This window comes from Notechis scutatus, chromosome 3, assembly GCF_049901735.1.
Source record: "Notechis scutatus isolate UNSWTSFEM ecotype Mainland chromosome 3, rNotScu1.2, whole genome shotgun sequence".
Lineage (NCBI taxonomy): Eukaryota > Metazoa > Chordata > Lepidosauria > Squamata > Elapidae > Notechis > Notechis scutatus.
The window spans coordinates 174,514,682-174,534,351 of record NC_142011.1 but is presented as its reverse complement, the minus strand read 5'-3'; the positions used below and the strand labels follow the sequence as shown (position 1 = coordinate 174,534,351).

The window sequence follows — 19,670 nt, the reverse complement described above, 5'->3', positions numbered from 1 at the left end:
AACTTTTTTTGCCAGTTGTTAAGTGAATCACTATAGATTTTAAGTGAATCACATGGTCATTAAGCAAATCCTAATTCACCCCATTGACTTTGCTCATTGGAAGCTGGCTGGGAAGATCACAAATAACAATCATTTGATGCTCGGACACTGCAACTGTTCTAAGTAATGACAATTGCCAAGCATTCTAATTTTGATCATGTCAACATGGGGATACTGCAATGATTGTGTCTGCACCACTCACAAGCAACTATTTGAAGTTACAATGGCACTGGAAAAAGTGACAGCCATAAGTCACTTTTTCCAGTGCCATTGTAACTTCAAATAGTTGCTAAATGAATGCTTATAAATTGAGGACTACCTGTATACAGGTGATGACCTATCATAGACTCCAAAGAATAATGGTCTCAAGAGATGAAGCATGAAGAATCTGTACTTCATAAAAGAATGAAGGAAACAGTCATGATACGATGTATAGATGTATATGTCTCACTTGCAATTAGAGGAATATTTGAAGATCAAAGACTAAATGTATATAAGTGTATGTAGAAAAGAATTTAAAGCATAAGTTTACACAGAATGCTGCAATAACAAAAACATTTATCTATGTTATACTGCTTGGTTTGAATTTGAACTAAGCTAGTAATGTAACACACCTGCACGTTTGCTATAGCATTTTCCATGCCAACAGAGCTAAGGGTATGTGTACAAGCGCTCAGATCATCAGGCAACTTATAATTCTTTCAGACAGGATAGCAAAACTAAAACCTTGGACTTTTTACAAAAAGAACTTCAGAGCTGACATGCAAGTCTTTGCCAAATTCTTCATGTATCCCTGCCTTAAAACTGTTTATTATGTGGTTTCTTCCATAAAGAAAAGAAGAGTTTTAAAGCATTTCATATATTAGAAATGGGGCATGGAAAACTGTGTAGTAGAGGCCTCTCATTTGGAAAACAAGGAAACTAAATGATAAAAACTGTTCTGAACTGTATTGTTCTATATACTTTTTATATCACAGCTTAGCATATGTGGTAAAAATACAGAATTGGAGGAGCTAAGAGCTAGAATTGGCCTAAATTAAAGCACGAAAGAATTAAAGGCTGCTTAGGATATTTTTCTTCCATAAGATCTAACTTGTTCCATGATGCAACCATAGTCCCTAGTTTAGCATTAAGGCAACAGATGAATAGGAGGAGCTAAGAGGTAGATCTTGGTTGTTGGTGGACATAGCCCCTGGATTGCCAAAAACTTTCTCACTCATAAATCACTATGCCACAAGTTTGTGATGATAAAGAAAGGAGCAGACGTACGAACTTCTTTAGATGACCAAATGCTAATATTTTTTAAAAGAACAAAGCATTTAGCCAATATGTTTGATTTTCAGCCAAACACTGGAAAGGAACATAGAATAATTCCATAACTGTATACGATGAACACACGTGCATAAATTGCATGCTATGTGCTATGTATGCATGTGTGTTTCTGTACATATATCCTCACACAGAATTTTGGAAGCACTTAAAAGTGTTACCAGCAAGTAGCATTAAATAATAAATATAAACAATGAATTTCTTCTAATATGATATTTTGCTCTTAATCAACCTTAATTAGAGACTAATTATAAGGCTAATACAGAAATAAAGTGAAGCTGTGTTATAGTATTGTAATTCTTTTAAAAAAAAAACTTACTTCAGACATACTGCTTCTTTGAGTGATATTTCCTAGAGCAACTCCAGTTGTTTCAAGATGCCCTGCAGGACTAGTGATGGTCCTTCCAAGTTGATTCTTTGATATTAAAGACTGGCTTCTTTGCATACTAATGGTTCCTTCTTTGTTTCCTTGGTTGTTAGGGGAAACAGGTCTTTGTAACAAAGTATCTGGGGTTGCAGTTCTGTTTAGTGGAGTTGGCAGCCCAGAAGATCTCTTGGTCTGTGTACTGGAAGACTGAGGTCTACTGGAGACTAGTAGGCTATTGTTGCTGGATAATGGTGGTGATTTGTTTCTTTGAAGCTGGAGCTGAATATCTTTCCCATTCTGAACTGGTCTTGAATCCTGGCTAAGGGTAATTTTAAAATTTCCTTGGTGATCTAGTGGAATTACATGAGTTGATTGTCCAGTGGTATTTCTTGATAATCTTCCTTCTTCCCACAGTGCTAGGTCCTTTGCAATGTCTGCATATTGCAAAAATTATGCATTATAATGAAAAAAGAAAAATAAGGAAAAATTGTATAATTAATATTATATAATCAGTTTCATTCTAACCCAAGCAAACTGTTACTAAGCTCTATTCAGTGGTATATTGACCACTAAGCAGACTGAGCATGTGCTTAGGGCACCAGGCCCAAAGAGGGCACCACAAAAACTTTCATGTAGCCTCAGCTTGGCTTCATTTGTACAGTATGTACAAAGGAGGAGGGCGCCAAGATTTGTCAGTGCTTAGCGTACCAGTGAGCCTTAATCCGCCATTGGTTCCATTACTAGGTTGTTTTCAACTGGGAAAACTTGAATGCCTTTTGCAGCATCACTCTTATGAAACCAGTCACATTGGACTTCTTCTGGAAGAATCTATGATAAGATTCCCACTAAAATGAACTGAAATCCACAGAAAGTCAAAGGGGAAAAAAGTATCTGCTTTGTTTTCAATACATGAAACACATTAGACTATGAGATAGAAAATTTTCCATCCTTAGCATCTTGCATTTTTACTGCACTCTCCTATGCATGAACATTTGGAGGTCTTTGATATACTCAGTGTAAGAGAAGAGGCTTACTATCTTTTTGATTTCTCATTCCGTCTAATCAATCAGCCCATTTCAATAAATTATTGTGCTTTTTGAAGAAGTGCCAGGAAGAGGTATATTACAGATTCAAAGTGAGTCCATGAACTTCATACATATACAAAATTAGCCATTTTTGGAATGCCTGACCCTTCTTCATTATTTCCACAAAGTACATTTATTATTATTCAGAGCATTTTTCTTAGACTTTCTTTCCAGAAGTGAAAATAGCCTTCATGACAAACTCATAAACAGTTCAAAGGTTGAAAAAAATATATTTATGAACAGTTAACATAATTTTTCCCCTCCTCAAATTTTGGATCTATGTCTAGATTAGATTAAAATAATTCAGAAATTCATATGAATTTTGAATTTTATCAACTTTTTATTGAATTCCCCAAAAAGTTCATCATTTTTTAATCTATTTTATTGAATTCCCAAAAGATGACATTTATAAATATTAATTATGAAATAAGACAAATGACTCTATCAAAATTTCAAACTATTATCAATATCCTTATGTTTTTGCTTATTTTTAGCCTGTACCCAGTAAATAACATTTCTCTTGTCTTTATGTTTCCCCAGAAATTGCATATTAAATAATAGGAAGATTAAACATATTTTGAAATATGTCCAGGGCAAATCTATCTGTCATCTAAATAAACATATATGTGCACATACATAGCCATACATAAACATATGCTCCTCTTTTTAATAAGCAAAATGAATTGCAGCACCAAAAGCTCTGCATTTATTTCTCTGTATGATTCCATTCCCTCCTGTACGTTTTGCCCAGTCTGGTTGTTAACAAAAACTTGTGCTGGTTCATACTTCTATTCAAAATCATTTGTAAAACAGAAAATTGTTAATAAGCAGATTTTTTCATATTTTAATGGCTATCTGATAATCTGGCAAGTAATAAGATCATAATACCATAGAGACTGCCTCAAACAATATGAATTGCTGTATTCTAATAATCAGTTTGCATCTTTAGACTCCTAAGGAAACTTCTGGAATAAACATGCATACAAAGAATAGAATATAAATTATTTGCATAGAAATTAGTTCTTATTCCAAACTGGAATAACCTTATTAAATGGTCTTTCATTCTCAATTACTGTATATTTTCAGATATTTGCCTCAGGTAGTTGATTATTCAGAACTTGCCAGCCTTGAATGCATCCTACCAACCACAAGCTGCAGATAAAGGATCTTGGAAGAACAGCTGGTTCCTAGAATCACAGGTCATATTATTACCTGGTCAACATTCAGACTTTATTTACTTGTTATGTCAAATCTATTTATGCTTCTTTCTCTCCTTTAATCACAAGCAGATTTATGAAGCAGTTGTTACCGTATCATTGATATGCTATTTGATACTTCAGCTCCAACCCTCTCCCTTATACTTTATTTAATGTTTCACTTTATATTACCTCTTTTTATCTTTATGGCATGAAAAGTAATTCTAGGAGTACTGAATCCTCAGATTTAATTTCACACTTAATGTAGATATAATGAAAGTTATTGCCAGCTAGCCAGACTCCAATTTCCACTTGTTCACCAAATAGCCTTTCTTTGTATTTTCACACAAACAATTGTCATGACTAGGAGAAATAACATTCCATAGAACTGTCTACATATGGACATCATGGTTCAAAATACAGAAGTGACAACAGCCCAGCTTGAATCACCTTCTCCTCCGTTTATCCATTTAATGTCTTGTTCTGTTAAAAATTTGATTTAAGAGATAATAACATGGATGCTGTAAGTTAAACCAAATGTACAGTGAATCCTCTTTCAATTAAATTAACCTGTGTTTTTGCAAATGGCTCGGTTCATGACTTATCTGCAATGAAGGAGAGATGGTATGTTGGAAAAATGCAGTATTTATGTTTCAGTTAGTTTCAATAACCATTATAATTTTGGCTCAGCTTTGTTATCTGCAAAAACTGATTGGTTCTGCTGATAAGTAAAGCATTTAAATCATTTCTCCACAGTTAATTTAACAATTTTAGTACAGAACTGTTTACATTTATTTAGCATTTATTCTGATTTTGAACATCAACTTTCACAAATGAAAAAGGAAGTATTTCCAAAAGAACAGTGCCAGTAAATAACTTATCAAAGCATGTATTTGGCCCATTCATTATATTTAAAAAGCTCACATCAATGACACTGAATGGGAGGAAGTACTGTACATGTAAGAGATTAACATATCACAACATTTTTAGCTATGAAGAGGCTGTGAGGTTAACAAGAGATCAACTAATTGCTGGATACTTGAAAAGGAAACTTAGTGTTTCGTTATTTGCTAAAAACCAAACACATTTTTGCATTCTTAGAATATTGGAAATAACGAAGAATGTGGTTTCCCATGTTCAATGTGAATGTCAAGCTAATATTTAAATATCACAGCCTGGATGTCTCTATGGGCTGGAGAAAGAACAAGTAGTAATAAGAAGTCAGATAGACAAGGTGAGAAATTGAATAATTAATGGAAGCACCTGAAAACTTCTCATGTTTTAAAAATAATGTTTATTGTCTGTCTCCCAGGAACAGCCTAATAAACTATATAGATTTTAATCAGAGAAAGAGTTGCTGAATGTTTTTCCTAAATTGATGCAAATGTATTGAAGATACTGTAAGAACAAAATCAGATTAAGAGGTTTTTGTTTATTTTAACTAACAACAGCTTCAAAGAATGTACCCTCATAATAATAAAATATATTAATTTGCCAGCAGAATTATATCTACTTTCTGCCTCCAATAATGATGCTAAAAATCTTACGGTCTGATGATAATAATCAGCCTTAAGCACCTGGCAAATATCAGGTATAATGACTTTTGGTTATAGGTGTGAGCATTAGGTATTAACTATTACCGTATTTCCTAGTTTTTTTCTTTTTTCAAGAAGCATTCATCCAGTGTAAATTTTTATGCCTTTTAAATTATGGAAACGAAGGCTAAGCAATTGGAATAATTTGTTTTCTAAAAATGGGAACAATAAGAGCTTAATAAAGAAACATTCTGTGAAGCTTAAAATAGGAGACTGTCCTACTTCCATGACAATTAGTGTTCCATTCCTTTATGTGCTTACTACATCTGTCATCTTTTCTCATGACAATTTCAGTCTTGTAAATATAGTAAAACTAAGAACTTACAGATTATTTTTCATACTCTGGATAAAAGTCAAATAATTTGAGGAAAATTTATCTCCTTCAAAAGCTGGATTTTCTAAAGTTTTTTGAGAAAATGTATACAGTATTGCCTAATAGTAATAATAAAAATTCACCGGCATATTATTGTGGAAGGCAGCTACCTCCTTTGATAGCTACATACAACCTACTGTCATTGCCTATCTTTAAAACAGAGTAGCACAGTCATTCAGGTAAACTTTTGTTATCATATTCATCTAAAACATTATATAGTTTCTAAATGAAAAGTATTATTAAAGTCTTGTGCATAACATTTACCAGAGAGGTGTTTTTCCATAGTTTGTAGTTCTTTTGCAGCCAGTGAATCTTCTAATGGTTTCTGACTTGAAGAGTCTCTACTTCTTGAACCCACAATGTCTAGAGTCCAGGCTGGCTGATTCTAGAATATTTAAACACAAGGAAGAAAACAATGACAATTTTGTGAAATGTGGATTCATCTAACATATATGAACTCAAATTGGCCATTCTTTTAACCATATGATTAAGATAGTATCAGTAGTATCAGGTAACCATCTTTAACATTTCCACAAATTAAGGTCAATGTGTTAAGGTCAAATCCATATGATTTAGTTTGTGTGAACCCATTTATTTTACTGAAAGGCATTCAAATTAGGTCAACACCAAATTCATCTCAATATGAATATAATCTACTCCTTTAAAGACAAAGAGCATCTCCAATACCACTATATAATTGCAACAACTCATGACGATAGCAATAGCAGTAACACTTAGACTTATATAATACTTCATAGTGCTTTATAGTACCCTCTAAGCAGTTTACAGAGTCAGCATATTGGGTCCAACAATCTGGGTCCTCATTTTACCGACCTAGGAAGGATGGAAGGCTGAGTCAACCCTTGAACCAATGGAAATCCTGGCAGTCCGCAGAATTAGCCTGCAATACTGAATTCTTAGCACTGTACCACCACAGCTCCTACAACATTACTATACTTTAAAAGCATTATTGTCAAGAAAAACTTTCAGCTATTTGGTTGCACAACCATGTGATATTTAAAAGTATAGCTTACTAAAAATCTTCTAGTGATTTTAGAAGTTACCGTATATACTCGAGTATAAGTCGAGTTTTTCAGCCCGTTTTTGTGCTGAAAAATCCCCTTCGGACTTATACTCGAGTCAGATTCCCTCTGAAAAAAAATGGTGTGGAGTCGCTGCTGCCGGCGCGGCCCCAGTCCCGCCGCCTCGGAAGGGAAAGGCAAAGCGCTTTTTGCCTTTCCCTTCCCGGATGGGGCTGTTGGGAGTCGCTGCCGGGCGCGCCCAGTCCCGCCGCCTCGGGAAGGGAAAGGCAAAGCGCTTTTGCCTTTCCCTTCCCAGATGGGGCTGTTGGGAGTCGCTGCCGCCGGGCGGCCCAGTCCCGCGTCGCCTCGGGAAGGGAAAGGCCACGGCTTGAAGGCCGCCGCTGGAGCGAGCTGCGCGCAGCGCTGCGCTAGCATCGGATCGGGCGCGCCGGACGGTTCCGACTGAGCCCCAAGCGTCGTCTTTGGCGCCCGCCCAGCACCGCGGAGCTCCCTGTACCAGGAGAAGGGGAAGACCCCGGGCGGGGGCAGGGAGAGGAGCTTCTCCCGCCCGCCCTCTTTCCGCGCCCACCGGTGTCCCCGGGACGACCCCCGCCCCGCAGTCGCCGCCGCTTGAAAGAGACGGGCCGGGGTGGGTAGAAAGGCGCCGGGCGCCCTTGGAGGAGAAGGTCCCGCGTTCGCCTGTCTCCCGCGGATGTCAGCGGAGCAGCCGCTGCTACGGGAACAGTTTACTGCCATCGCCTCAAAAGGGGGCAACCGGACAGGGAATCCGAGGGCAGCGCTGCGTTGCGTGCCGGAGGCGACAAGCCCGCTCGGGTGGACGTGTTTGCCCAGAGACCCCGGACGAAGCAGCGGCAAAGCTCCGCTGACATCCGCGGGCAGACAGGCGAACGCGGACCTTCTCCTCCAAGGGCGCCCGGGCTTTCTAACCACCCCGGCCCGTCTCTTTCTGCGGCGGCGACTGCGGGCGGGGTCGTCCTGCTGGGACACCGGTGGGCGCGGAAAGAGGGCGGGCGGAGAAGCTTCTCCCTGCCCGCCCGGGGTCTTCCCTTCTCCCAGTACAGGAACTCCAGCGGTGCTGGGCGGGCGCCAAAGACGACGCTCGGGCTCGGTCGGAACCGTCCGGCACGCCCGATCCGATGCTAACACAGCGGCTGCGCGCAGCCGCTCCAGCGGCGGCCAAGCCGTGGCCTTTCCTTCCCGAGGCTACTGGGACTCAGCCGCCCGGCGGCAGCGACTCTAACAGTTATCCGGGAAGGGAAAGGCAAAAAGCGCTTTGCCTTTCCCTTCCCGAGGCGGCGGGACTGAGGCCGTGCCGGCGGCAGCGACTCCCAACAGCCCATCCGGGAAGGGAAAGGTAAAGTGCTTTGCCTTCCTTCCCGAGGCGGCGGACTGACCGCGCACGCGGCAGCGACTCTCAACCCATCCGGGAAGGGAAAGGCAAGAAGCGCTTTGCCTTCCCTTCCCGAGGCGGCGGGACTGAGGCCGCGCCGGCGGCAGCGACTCCCAACAGCCCCATCCGGGAAGGGAAAGGCAAAAAGCGCTTTGCCTTTCCCTTCCCGAGGCGGCGGGACTGGGGGCCGCGCCGGCGGCAGCGACTCCCAACAGCCCCATCCGGGAAGGGAAAGGCAAAAAGCGCTTTGCCTTTCCCTTCCTGAGGCGGCGGGACTGGGGCCGCGCCGGCCGCAGCGACTCCCAACAGCCCCATCCGGGAAGGGAAAGGCAAAAAGCGCTTTGCCTTTCCCTTCCCGAGGCGGCAGGACTGAGGTCGCGCCGGCGGCAGCGACTCCCAACAGCCCCAGCCGGGAAGGGAAAGGCAAAAAGCACTTTGCCTTTCCCTTCCCAAGGCGACGTGAGATAGTGAGATCGTTTCCCAAATTAATTATTTTTATTTTTGAAATTTACCAGTAGCTGCTGCATTTCCCACCCTCGGCTTATACTCGAGTCAATAAGTTTTCCCAGTTTTTTGTATAAAATTAGGTGCCTCGGCTTATATTCGGGTCGACTTATACTCGAGTATATACGGTATATTTAAAATAAGAAACTTGGTAGTAGTTTGGTAGAAGTAAATTTGGTAGGATTTTTTTGCAGACAACAAAATTATAAGCATGTAATTCATGAAAACAAAGAAGTGGGTTTTAAAAATGTTAATTATCTATAAATATGACTAGTCTTCAAAATTTCTAAACAACATTTGATGATAAATACCAAAAAATTCAAATTAAATACTATGTTACTATGCAAGACCATAGGAGAAAGCTGTATAAGTTTGTTTTGGAACTGTTCCTGAATAAATATTTATCAGTCTGAGCTTCACAACTATCTTGACAGATATGAAACAACATTGTTAAAAGATATTCTGTTTTTCATTTAAACACTTACTGATAAAAGACATGTAATCATGTTCCCCTAAACCACGCTATTATATTTTAAAAATGTAGGATAAGGAATGTTAGCCATAACTATATAATCTGCTGATATCTAAACCTTGAAGTTCTGCATTTCTACAGAAAAGAAACATTGGTACATTTAAGTATCACATCAATCAATTCTATAAAACCTGCTAAAAGATTCCGACATATTTTCTTACTCAGGAAGAAACTGACTTTATAAGATTTTCTTACAAAAATGATCCAGTGTATAGAGTTTGTTTCCACATCTAACCTTCTAACCCCAACTTACCAAATTATGCGTATGGAATAATTAAAATCCATATCCATTAATGGAAGAAATCTTTACAGACATATTGCTTTAAAATATGCGTGAATATGAGCAGCAGAGTGAAAAATCATATCTAGAGAGATTTGGCAAATTTATGAAAAGTAAGTATTCTTTATATCTATACAATTGACATATGTATGAGGAGAAATTACTATTCTTAGATTGAACCTACATTCTCCTTCCTTCCTTCCTTCCTTCCTTCCTTCCTTCCTTCCTTCCTTCCTTCCTTCTTAAAGGTTGTATGTTCAACAATGGTGCTGCTACATAAATTGGTTCTATCTCTCTCTGTTACGATATTCTTACTGATATGCATAAAACTGTAGTTGATTTATTTAGGGCTGGATTCATATATTGACAGTTGGACCACTTTTACTGAACAAAAACTACTTTTCATCTACTATACTATATGATCATAGTAAGCAAGGAAGCCCATATTTGCCCAGGAGTTTATAGATATCAGACATTATGTACAATATACTCAAGCCAAAGACTAAGGTTGTGGTTAAATGTCTGAAGGCCAAACCCGATGGTACAAAGGGAATAGCTTCAGCCATTAAAGCATGCTAAGGTGTGTGCTTTTAACTGGGGGAATAGTGGCTTTGCACACATGCTGTGTAAATTGGAGATAGAATTTGCACACCATCCCAGGACTAGATTTATAACTGTACTTGCTCTGATATACGTTTTGTGTGTGTTTGTGTGTATTTTACACAGTTCAATTTCTGTCCTTTGATCTGTAATGTCATCAAAGCTACTAATATCATTTTCTAGAGACTTGCTATACAAAGATATATGGAAATTTACAAAGAACTATTTTGTAGCTTTTAAACCTAACTATACACAACTGCAGATTTAATGGCCTTTTTCAAGTATCAATACAGGAACACCTAAGACCTACATTTAACTTTCATTCTTTGTTATTATAACTCTTTTCTCCAAAGTTGAATCTGCACAAGGTAGAGGGAGAAAAGCAAAGAAAACTAATAGATAACAGGTCATTTAAAATTTGACTCCACAGTGATATCTAGTGGTCCAAAGGAGACTTTCATTAGATGCTGCTGTTAATAATACTGAAACCTCTGTATACATCAAAAATCAGTAATATAATAAAAACAAACCAAATTTTATTTATGGAGGTCAGTTAAGTTCCTTTCACATAACAGATGTCCATTTGGGCCAAAAATAAATATATAAATATGTCAACTATTTACATTTCTTGGGAATTGGCCAGACAAATGAAATACTTGGCTGGGAGATATCTGATGAAAGACTATAATAGAAAATCTCATATATTTAATTGCATGTATATAAAAGCTCTGTAGGTTTATGCCTGAAAACATTTGCATTGACATGAAAACACAGCCTTATCACAAATGTAAGTTCTTAGCTAAGATTTAAGGTATACTAGTCTGTAATGCTATAACTGATGAAAGGCTTTGGCAGAAGTGATAAAAATTTAAAACAAAATAAGTCTATTTTTTTTTGCTGGGAAAAAAGAAGTTATTTTTCAATTTTTTCTTCTTGCTTTATTACCTGAAATAGTCAAATTAATGATTTTTTACATTTATATCTGATGACTTATAGGAAAAGCAATGAAAGATAAAAGGCAACCGGCAATGCTCAAGTCTTTTCAATACAATAAAAATAAATGGAAATCAACCAAAAGCAATGCCTTTTAAGATGATCACAGAAAATCCAGAGGAAAAGTTAGAATGTGCAAATGTTATTGAGAAGGCTCTATTCTTGTATTCCAGAGGAAGAGAGACCCTGGTTCAAAATAATGCTAATATTCTCTTTGATGTTATTGTAACATTTAAAGCCTGGTTAAAAGATATGAAAAATATTTCTTAATGGGCGTTTTCAATTTTCCCAGCAAAGGAAATGACCAAAATGTCCTTGTCAATGTTACTTTTGGAAATGGCTTTTGACCACTCTCCTAGCTGCTTTGAACTAAGGCAAGACCCCAGCTATTACAACAGTAGAAAGATGTTACTGTAATAGATTTAAGATGTATTTGCCAGCAACTAAAGTCAGCCATATGTCAGTTTAAAAAGCCTTTTTCAGTTTCTTCAATATTTTCTTCACTTACATAACACTTTTTTTTTTTTTTTTGCTCAGGTTACTACAAGCAAATTCTTTCTGGTATCAATGTTCCAAATTCAAAGACTTCTTTAATTGGTTCCTTATATTTTGGACAATTGGAAAAGGGCTTGTAGAAAGATTCTTAATAACAAACTATAGAAGGGCAAGATCAACTATCAACTAATTTACCTTTTAAAGATTTGGAAGGCTTGTGGATTAAAACAGAGAAGGGATGCCTTTAGTCTTTGGTGTGCCTTTACCCCTTAATGCATTTTTCCCTTTAAAAATCTTAACTCCACCACCCACTTTAAAAATCCCAACTCGAAAGAATCAAGCCCACTTTAGATCCTGGCTTGGTTCATTTTTAAACTACAGCTTCGAACAAGCTCTTGAACCAGTAGAATTTGAGCATTTCTGTTTTGGATAATAAAAGACAAATTGTCTGTCTTCGCATTCATAGACCCAGTATGCAATTTGAATATTTTTTACAACATAGATAGTCTCATCTTTGAAAGTATTGGCTCTCTGCATACAGATAGATTTATTTCCATCTTATACAAAAAGGATGTCTAAGCTTTGTACAAGAATTTGCAAGTTTTTTCCTTAAAATATATATATCATAATGTATAGAATTGGCACTAGAATGCTCCTGAAGTTAAGAAAATAAAAATGTACTAAGGAAAAGGCATTTCAAAATAATTGATAGAAAATTAAAACCTGGAAATTGTTTAATAATTAGCTTCCTCCAAATTGAATTATTCACCTGAACTTTTTATTCTAAATATTTTACTACCAGCAAATTTATGAAATAATTTTACAACACAGAAAAAACACAGCCCGCAGTAACCAACTTAAAATTTCCAAAATAGTAATACGTCACAAATATTTCAAAATGTACTAAAATATTTTTATAATCCCATGAATTAATTCTTTTTTGCTAATCCTGTTGAAGGAGCTATTAAGAAAGTTGATTAATATTCAAAGAACTAATTAAATATTTAGTATGCTGGATACTTCTAAGCTTTTTGCAGTAAGAGTTCTTTTATACCAGTGGTCCCCAACCTTTTTGTGCCAGGGACCAGTTTCACGCAGAAACACTTTTTCAAGGGGGGGGGGGAGTCCGAGTTTGGTGGTTTGCTTGCAGACGTTTCATTATCTGACTAGGTAACATCTGATGTTGTTACCTAGTCGGGTAATAAAACGTCTGCCAGCAAATCACCAAGTTCAGGAAGCGCCAATGCCTCCTCATTGCAACCCTGAGCGACAGATAGTCCCTGCAGGACAGCTGAGAAGCCCCTCTCGGCCCTGCCTTCATCAGCCCCATCCCTCAGGTGTCTCCCTCCCTCCCTCAGCCTCATCCCTCAGGTGTCTGCCTTGTTCCTCTCAGTCGCTCTCTCGCTCCTCCACCAGCCCAGGAAGAAACTGCTTCAAAGAAGCCTGCAGGGTGGCTTTTCCTGTCGGCACAGCTCTTCCGAAGCGCCCGTTCACCCCCACCCCGCCACCCACAGTTCAATCCAGTGCTCCGTTTTGCCTGCCTGCCTTCATTTCTGGTGGTTTCGAGCGCAGCTCCTCCGAAGCGCCCGTTCACCCCCGCCCCGCCTCGCGCTCAATCCAGTGCTCGTTGCTGCCTGCCTGCCTGCCTTCGTTTGTTTCGGAGCAGCTTCGGCTGAGTAAAAGAGGCGAATAGTTATTATTCTCAGCTGAAGCTGCTCCGAAACAAACGAAGGCAGGCAGGCAGGCAGAACGGAGCACTGGATTGAACCTGGATTGATTGGCGGCGGGGTGGGGGAGGAAACCGAAGCCACTGAGCCAGAGAGCAGGACAGGCTTTGGTTGCTTCCTCCCTCCCCTTCTTTCATTTGTGTCCTTGATCCCTGATCCCAGCAGCATTCACCGAAGGCGAAGAAAGCCGCCATTTTTATTTTATTTTTATTTTCTTTGTGGCCCGGTACAAAGTGATCCACGGACCGGTACCGGTCCACGGCCCGGTGGTTGGGGACCCCTGTTTTATACTATTCTTCTGTAGTAAGAGTTTTGTTCCCATGAGCTATTCACACACACGATGGGAGTTCATTCATTTTCTAATATTACCTAAAAATAAAGATCCTCCCCAGAGCGTTGTTATAGTGGTGCAATTATTTTTAATCCTTAAAACTAAAATTAGAGTTTGTTTTACAACAAATGATATCTAACTGAAATTATGAGTTCTGTCCTGTATGTCAAGCAACCTGTCAGCAGATTGTTAACATCAGTAACATATTAAGATAGTTCTTCTCAAAATGTGATTCAAGCTAATCAAATACAGGAAAGTGACACATAAGGTAGCCTGGTAATTTAATAATCTGAAGAAGTTTATTGGTGTGTAAGAGTGAGGGAAAAGAAAACACAATCAGGCTTTCAAGATTCTGTTATTATAGCCTATAGCAATAAAGTATAACGCACAGATCAATATATGTTGTCACTCATGGACTGGGGACAAGATGACAGCAACATAATAGGGACAAGGCAGAAAAAAATTGCTAGCAAATTAGATCAATTGGAAAGATTCTTAACCTTCAGTAGTATTGATGTGACGCAGAAGGCTTTCCAGTGAAAAGACATTACCAAACAGAGCAGGACCAAACATTTTGGCCAATTTTTCTTTTGCTTTGGCAGACTTGGGGAGCATTCAGAGAGGGATTTGGAGTGTTTCAGTTTATAGATTCTGAATGCTTCTATTCTTTCCTTTATATGAAGTATCATGAAATTTTTCCCATGCTTAATCTTATTTATTTATTTGTACCCCATCTTTATTATTTTTACAAATAATTCAAGGCAGCGGACATGTCAAACCAACCTTCCTCCTCCAATTTTTTTCACAATAACAACACTGTGAGGTGAATTGGGCTGAAAGAGACTGACTGGCCAAAAGTCACCCAGCTGGTTTGCCTGGCTAAGGCGGGACCTGACCTCACGGTCTCTCACTTTCTAGCCTGGTGTCTTGACCACTAGACCAAACTGGTCTAATGATTTTATCTTTCCAAGACCACAGTGACATCACAGCTTCCAAAGAGACCACGATAAATTTTATTTTCTTATTAAAAAATGAAACTTTAGGAAGAAGAGAGAAAAGCAGACTAGTTGTAATTGCATAAATAATTTTGCAGTTGCCAGAAAACACAGTGTATGTTGACTTTTTGGCTGCACTATAATATTGGAGAAACCAGAATGACCTCATCAACTCTGATCTCCAGAGTTTAAAAGATATTTTCACAGCTGGAATCCTTACTTGGCTAAAGCTACATATGACTTTCCATTGTCAAAATATAAAACTGTTGATTGCCCTGTTATACATTATTTAAAAAAAATATTTCTTTTGATTCAGCCATCTTTAACTTGGGAGGGAGGGGGGGAGGGAAGGAGGGAGGAAGGAAGGAAGGAAGGAAGGAAAAGCTGTAGGCTAAAATTTAAGACACCACTTAGTTTTAAAGGTAAATATTATCACTCTAGATTTAATTGAACAGCAGTTCTTTATTCTTCAGTTGGGTTTGTTTTACCTGTATTAGACTGAATCATATATATAATGTTAAAAATTACAAGGTTTGTTGAATAAAAATATGAAAAGACAGAAATGAAGATATTGATGTGCCTTATAACAATAATATGAATTTGGCCTATTTTCAGAGTGTCAGATTTTTCATTTGTTCCTAACCTGCTCAAACTGTAAATCTTACATTGACATTTTGCATCACATTGCAAAACAATATCCAAATATAAAATGTGATTGCACATGGCTGCGCCAAATGCCACGGTGTTGCTCTAAACACCACGGCAGCAAGGGAGAAGGGAAAGCAACGGTGGCGGAAGGTCTCCCGATACGAAGTGCCCCACCAACGCTGAGGTCAACATTCAAGCCGTCGCTACCCACCCACCCAAGGATGCAAGGCAGGGGGAATTAAGTCACCCCTGAAAAGATGGCCTGGCCGTTTTTTGGGGGGGTCAAAAAAAAAATAAGGCCCGGCCTTATTTTGTGAGAAACACGGTGTGTGTGTGTGTGTGTGTGTGTGTGTGTGTATGTGTATATATATGTGTGTGTGTGTATGTATGTATATATGTATGTATGTGTATATATGTATATGTGTATATGTGTATATGTGTATATGTGTATATATATGTATGTGTATATATGTATATATATATATATATATATATATATATATTAGTGTATCAGCTACTCAGGTCAGCATTATTCAAACTAACTGATCATGTCAAGTAGTATATCTGGTAAGCAGTGGCGGATTAAGGCTCACTTGTACACACACACACACACACAAATATTTAGATTCAAAGAAAAAATAATTCAGAGTTCACATATCCAAATTGGTGGCAGCTCCTTAAAGTATTTGCACACAATCCCAGAAAAAATGTTTCATTTAAGAATATGCTGGCAGATATAATGTGCATATCCTTGTGAGCACTGTGAATCCAGATAGCTGCACAGGTAAAATATTTGTGCTTTTATGAATACTGATTAGTTAAAAGTTTGAATTTAATCCATAATGGGCTTGCACTATGATCATTAGACCAATATATTAACTATTTAAATATTATTAAATATTAATTGAGGCATTCCAATTTTTATATTTATTATTACATCTAGTTGAACTGGAAATAAACTGGAATGTATTATGTAATATTCAAGACAGTACCTATAAAGTGTTCTTACCAGCTCAGTTGCTAGAGATACATTCTCCAATTCATCAATACTCTCCATTGATATTTCTGTCCCAGGCTCTGATACTGTTCAAAACAGAGAAACAAGAATATCAAACTAGGAGAACAAGTAACATCAACCCAGTAATCTGTAAGCTTTTTTAAAAATTACAATGGAAAATGTCAGTTGTTACTTCATGGAGGTGGGACTTTTGAAAAAATAACTATTAAGTCCTAGTGGTGAATTGGTTAAAATGCAGTATTGCAGACAAACTCTGCCCACAGCCTGAAGTTTGATCCCGAGGAGGCTCAAGGCTGACTCATCTTCTATCTTCTGAAGTTGATAAAATGAGGACCCAGATTATTGGGGGCAAAACGCTGACATTGTAAACTACCTGAGAGTACTGTAAAGCACTATAGGGCAGTAAATAAGCCTAAATACTATTGTTATTGCTTTAATCTGTATCTACCCATTGTCTCTATGTCTCCTGACTAAACAATTTCTTATCATTTTTGTTCGGTTTCCATATCTCCTTATTTTCTGGTTCTTTCTCTTATTACCTCTTTTTCCCTTCATTTTTCCCTTCCTTTTCTTATTCCAATTTTTATCCCCCTCCCTCTTTAAAATTTTCTTCTGTAATTCCCTTTTCTGCAGTTTCCTTTTTCTTTGTTTGGCTTTCAAGACATTTCCCTTTTTAATTGTCTCTTCAAACCTCCAAGTTTTAATTCCCATTTTCCCCACTTTGTTTTAATGTTCATTGCACCATTTGTTCATTAAAGCTGGCTTCTTCTTTAATCAGCTCCTCCCCTTCTGGCACTCCTTGTTCTTTGTTTTCCAGAATCGCCATTTCTATTAATTGTAAGGTAATACAGCATGATTCATTTCTTTCATGTAACATTTCCTTTATGTTTCTTAATGCCATTTTTAATTCCAAGAAAAGTTCTGCCATTTTTATACAGTTACTTTATATTTTCTTTATCCCTTTCTTTAGTATTTAAGTCCAAGCCAATTGTCCACTAGTTTAATTCAACTAGCGTCTTTGAAGTTTATTTCCAACAATCAACTTCTATTAATTCCTCTTTAAGTTTTTTTCCAAAATCATCAAATAATCCAATATTCATGTTTAAATTTGTGCCAAAATCACCAAACAGTCCCAAGACAATTTCTTCACACTTTTTTCTTTTATTTTAATATTCTGTGTTTTCACTTTTCAGGGTTTCTATTTTATTGTAACAAAGTTCCTCTTGCTTTGTATCAAGTTTCAATTTTGAAAGAACCAGACACTTTTTTTAAAAAGTCACTATAATTTTTCTTTTACCATTAAGTGGCATTCTCTGTTACATCCAAATTCCACCCTTTCCACATTTTTCCCCTCTTTATTTGAGGCTTTCAAGTTTCAAAAAATTCAATAAGTCCAAATTATTAATCATTTCCTTTTAGTACATTCAAGTTTAGTACATTTAATTACACCTATTTAGTGCCAGAATCATATAATTGTTCAAATTTTCTTCCAACTTCCTCTTTCAATTTAGCTCTGTCAAAATTCAAATCCTCTTTCATTTATTTCACCTTTCTTTTCTCTCTCTGGTCGCCGCTTTGTAATCCTTTTAGAAAAATTCTTTATACCTTAATTCCAGGGTATCTTTATGTCCATAAATTATGCCTGGTCTCCATGTTGTCCACTTCTTCACCACTCCAGCACAAACTTAATTCCCGGATAGCTTCCAGTCTTCAGGGCAGACATTAAAGACTGCTGCTTACTCCTGTCTTCAAGGGGAGTATACATAGCCAGGGAGGGGAGATGTGGCTCCCCTCGATCCAACTGGTGGTCTCCCCCTCTTTCCCCACCCTGCTGAGGTGGATCCAGTCCCGTTTGGGACCCTCCAATAGGGTAAACATGGATCGAAGCTGCGCACAATCATGGTCTCTGGTCCATCACCAACGGAAGTGCCACCAGAAGTCCCTATTGCTCTTGCTATTATATGGGGTTCTGTTTTTGCTTTAATCAAAGAAAAATAAGATTCCAACTAAGACAAATCCAACTCAACTTCAGCTTTCAAATTGAAAATGTAAGATGACTTCATTGTATAAAAAAGAACTAGGAAAGCCATTTTATATAACCTTTTTAAAAATAAAATCCACTTATTTGAAATTAAAACCCATATTGTCATCCTCACCAGTTTCATCCACTATACATGATTTGCATTTTCTGTTTATTCTCAGTGCCTAGAATTTAATTATTTCCAAGCATTGATTTATAACATTTTTCTCTAACTCCTGAGATAAAGGAGGGATACAAAGGTAACAACTAAATAAATGGAGCAATCAAAAAAATTACCAACAGATTCTGGTCCTTCTTGCTCAAATGTATGAGAGACAACAGACGGATCCTCTGCACTTTCTGTCAAAGTATCTCCTTGCAATCTAGATGATTAAAAACAGAAACATGGTGCTGCTATTAGAGAGACTTGCTATATGCAAATATCATGCAAGTCTGAGTTTAATAATGCCTTTATCTATTCCCCTGATTCTAAAGGTCTTTTATACATTGAGCCACTTAGTTCAGGCTACAGAGAAAATGCTATGTAATTGTGGAGCATATAGTACATCACTAGCAAACTCGTGAAATTGAAATGCCCTACATCTTGTGTACTTCTGAATTTCTCTTATGGATAATTCTACCTGCAAAGTGAACTTTTAGGAAAAAAACATTCTTGCTATAAAAAAAAACTCAGGAAGGGAAGGAGAAAAGGGGTAAGAGCTAGCTGCTATTTTTAGCATTCTTCATTGGTCAGTTTAAACAAATGCATATGAAATTATGTTCATATTCATTAAATGTGTCATTAAAGCAGATGGACATACTCCCCAGAGAACATGGCTACTTTAATGCTCCAAGGAATGAAGCTTCTTTTAAATGTTTCCTTCACTCTAGCACCCAACCACTGTCACTGTCTCCATTATTGTTACTTGAACTTTAGGCTTTCTCACATCAACACTTCATATCAGAGACTCTAAGGGAAAAGATCCAATGCCTGCCTTGAGCCTCCATCCCCTTTTGGGCTATGTGATTGTTAACTTTTTGGGACCATACAAAGCATAACATCTGTTTTACAGTTTTAATTTTTCCTCCCCTGCCCCCTGCCCTTTTCCT

The 19,670-nt window shown here is 37.9% G+C and overlaps 1 protein-coding gene across 2 annotated transcripts in view; it reads right to left on the bottom strand.

Annotated features, from left to right (window-relative positions):
- Positions 1-19,670, bottom strand: part of C3H8orf34 (chromosome 3 C8orf34 homolog) — a 75,913-nt gene that overhangs the window by 9,185 nt on the left and 47,058 nt on the right. For both annotated transcript variants that reach the window (XM_087961823.1, XM_026689288.2), the window contains exons 9-12: positions 18,858-18,943; positions 16,532-16,605; positions 6,249-6,369; positions 1,688-2,169 (exon numbers count right to left, since the gene is read on the bottom strand). In XM_087961823.1, coding sequence (XP_087817949.1) covers positions 1,688-2,169; positions 6,249-6,369; positions 16,532-16,605; positions 18,858-18,943 — 763 coding nt within the window. The remainder of the gene's footprint in view (positions 1-1,687; positions 2,170-6,248; positions 6,370-16,531; positions 16,606-18,857; positions 18,944-19,670) is intronic.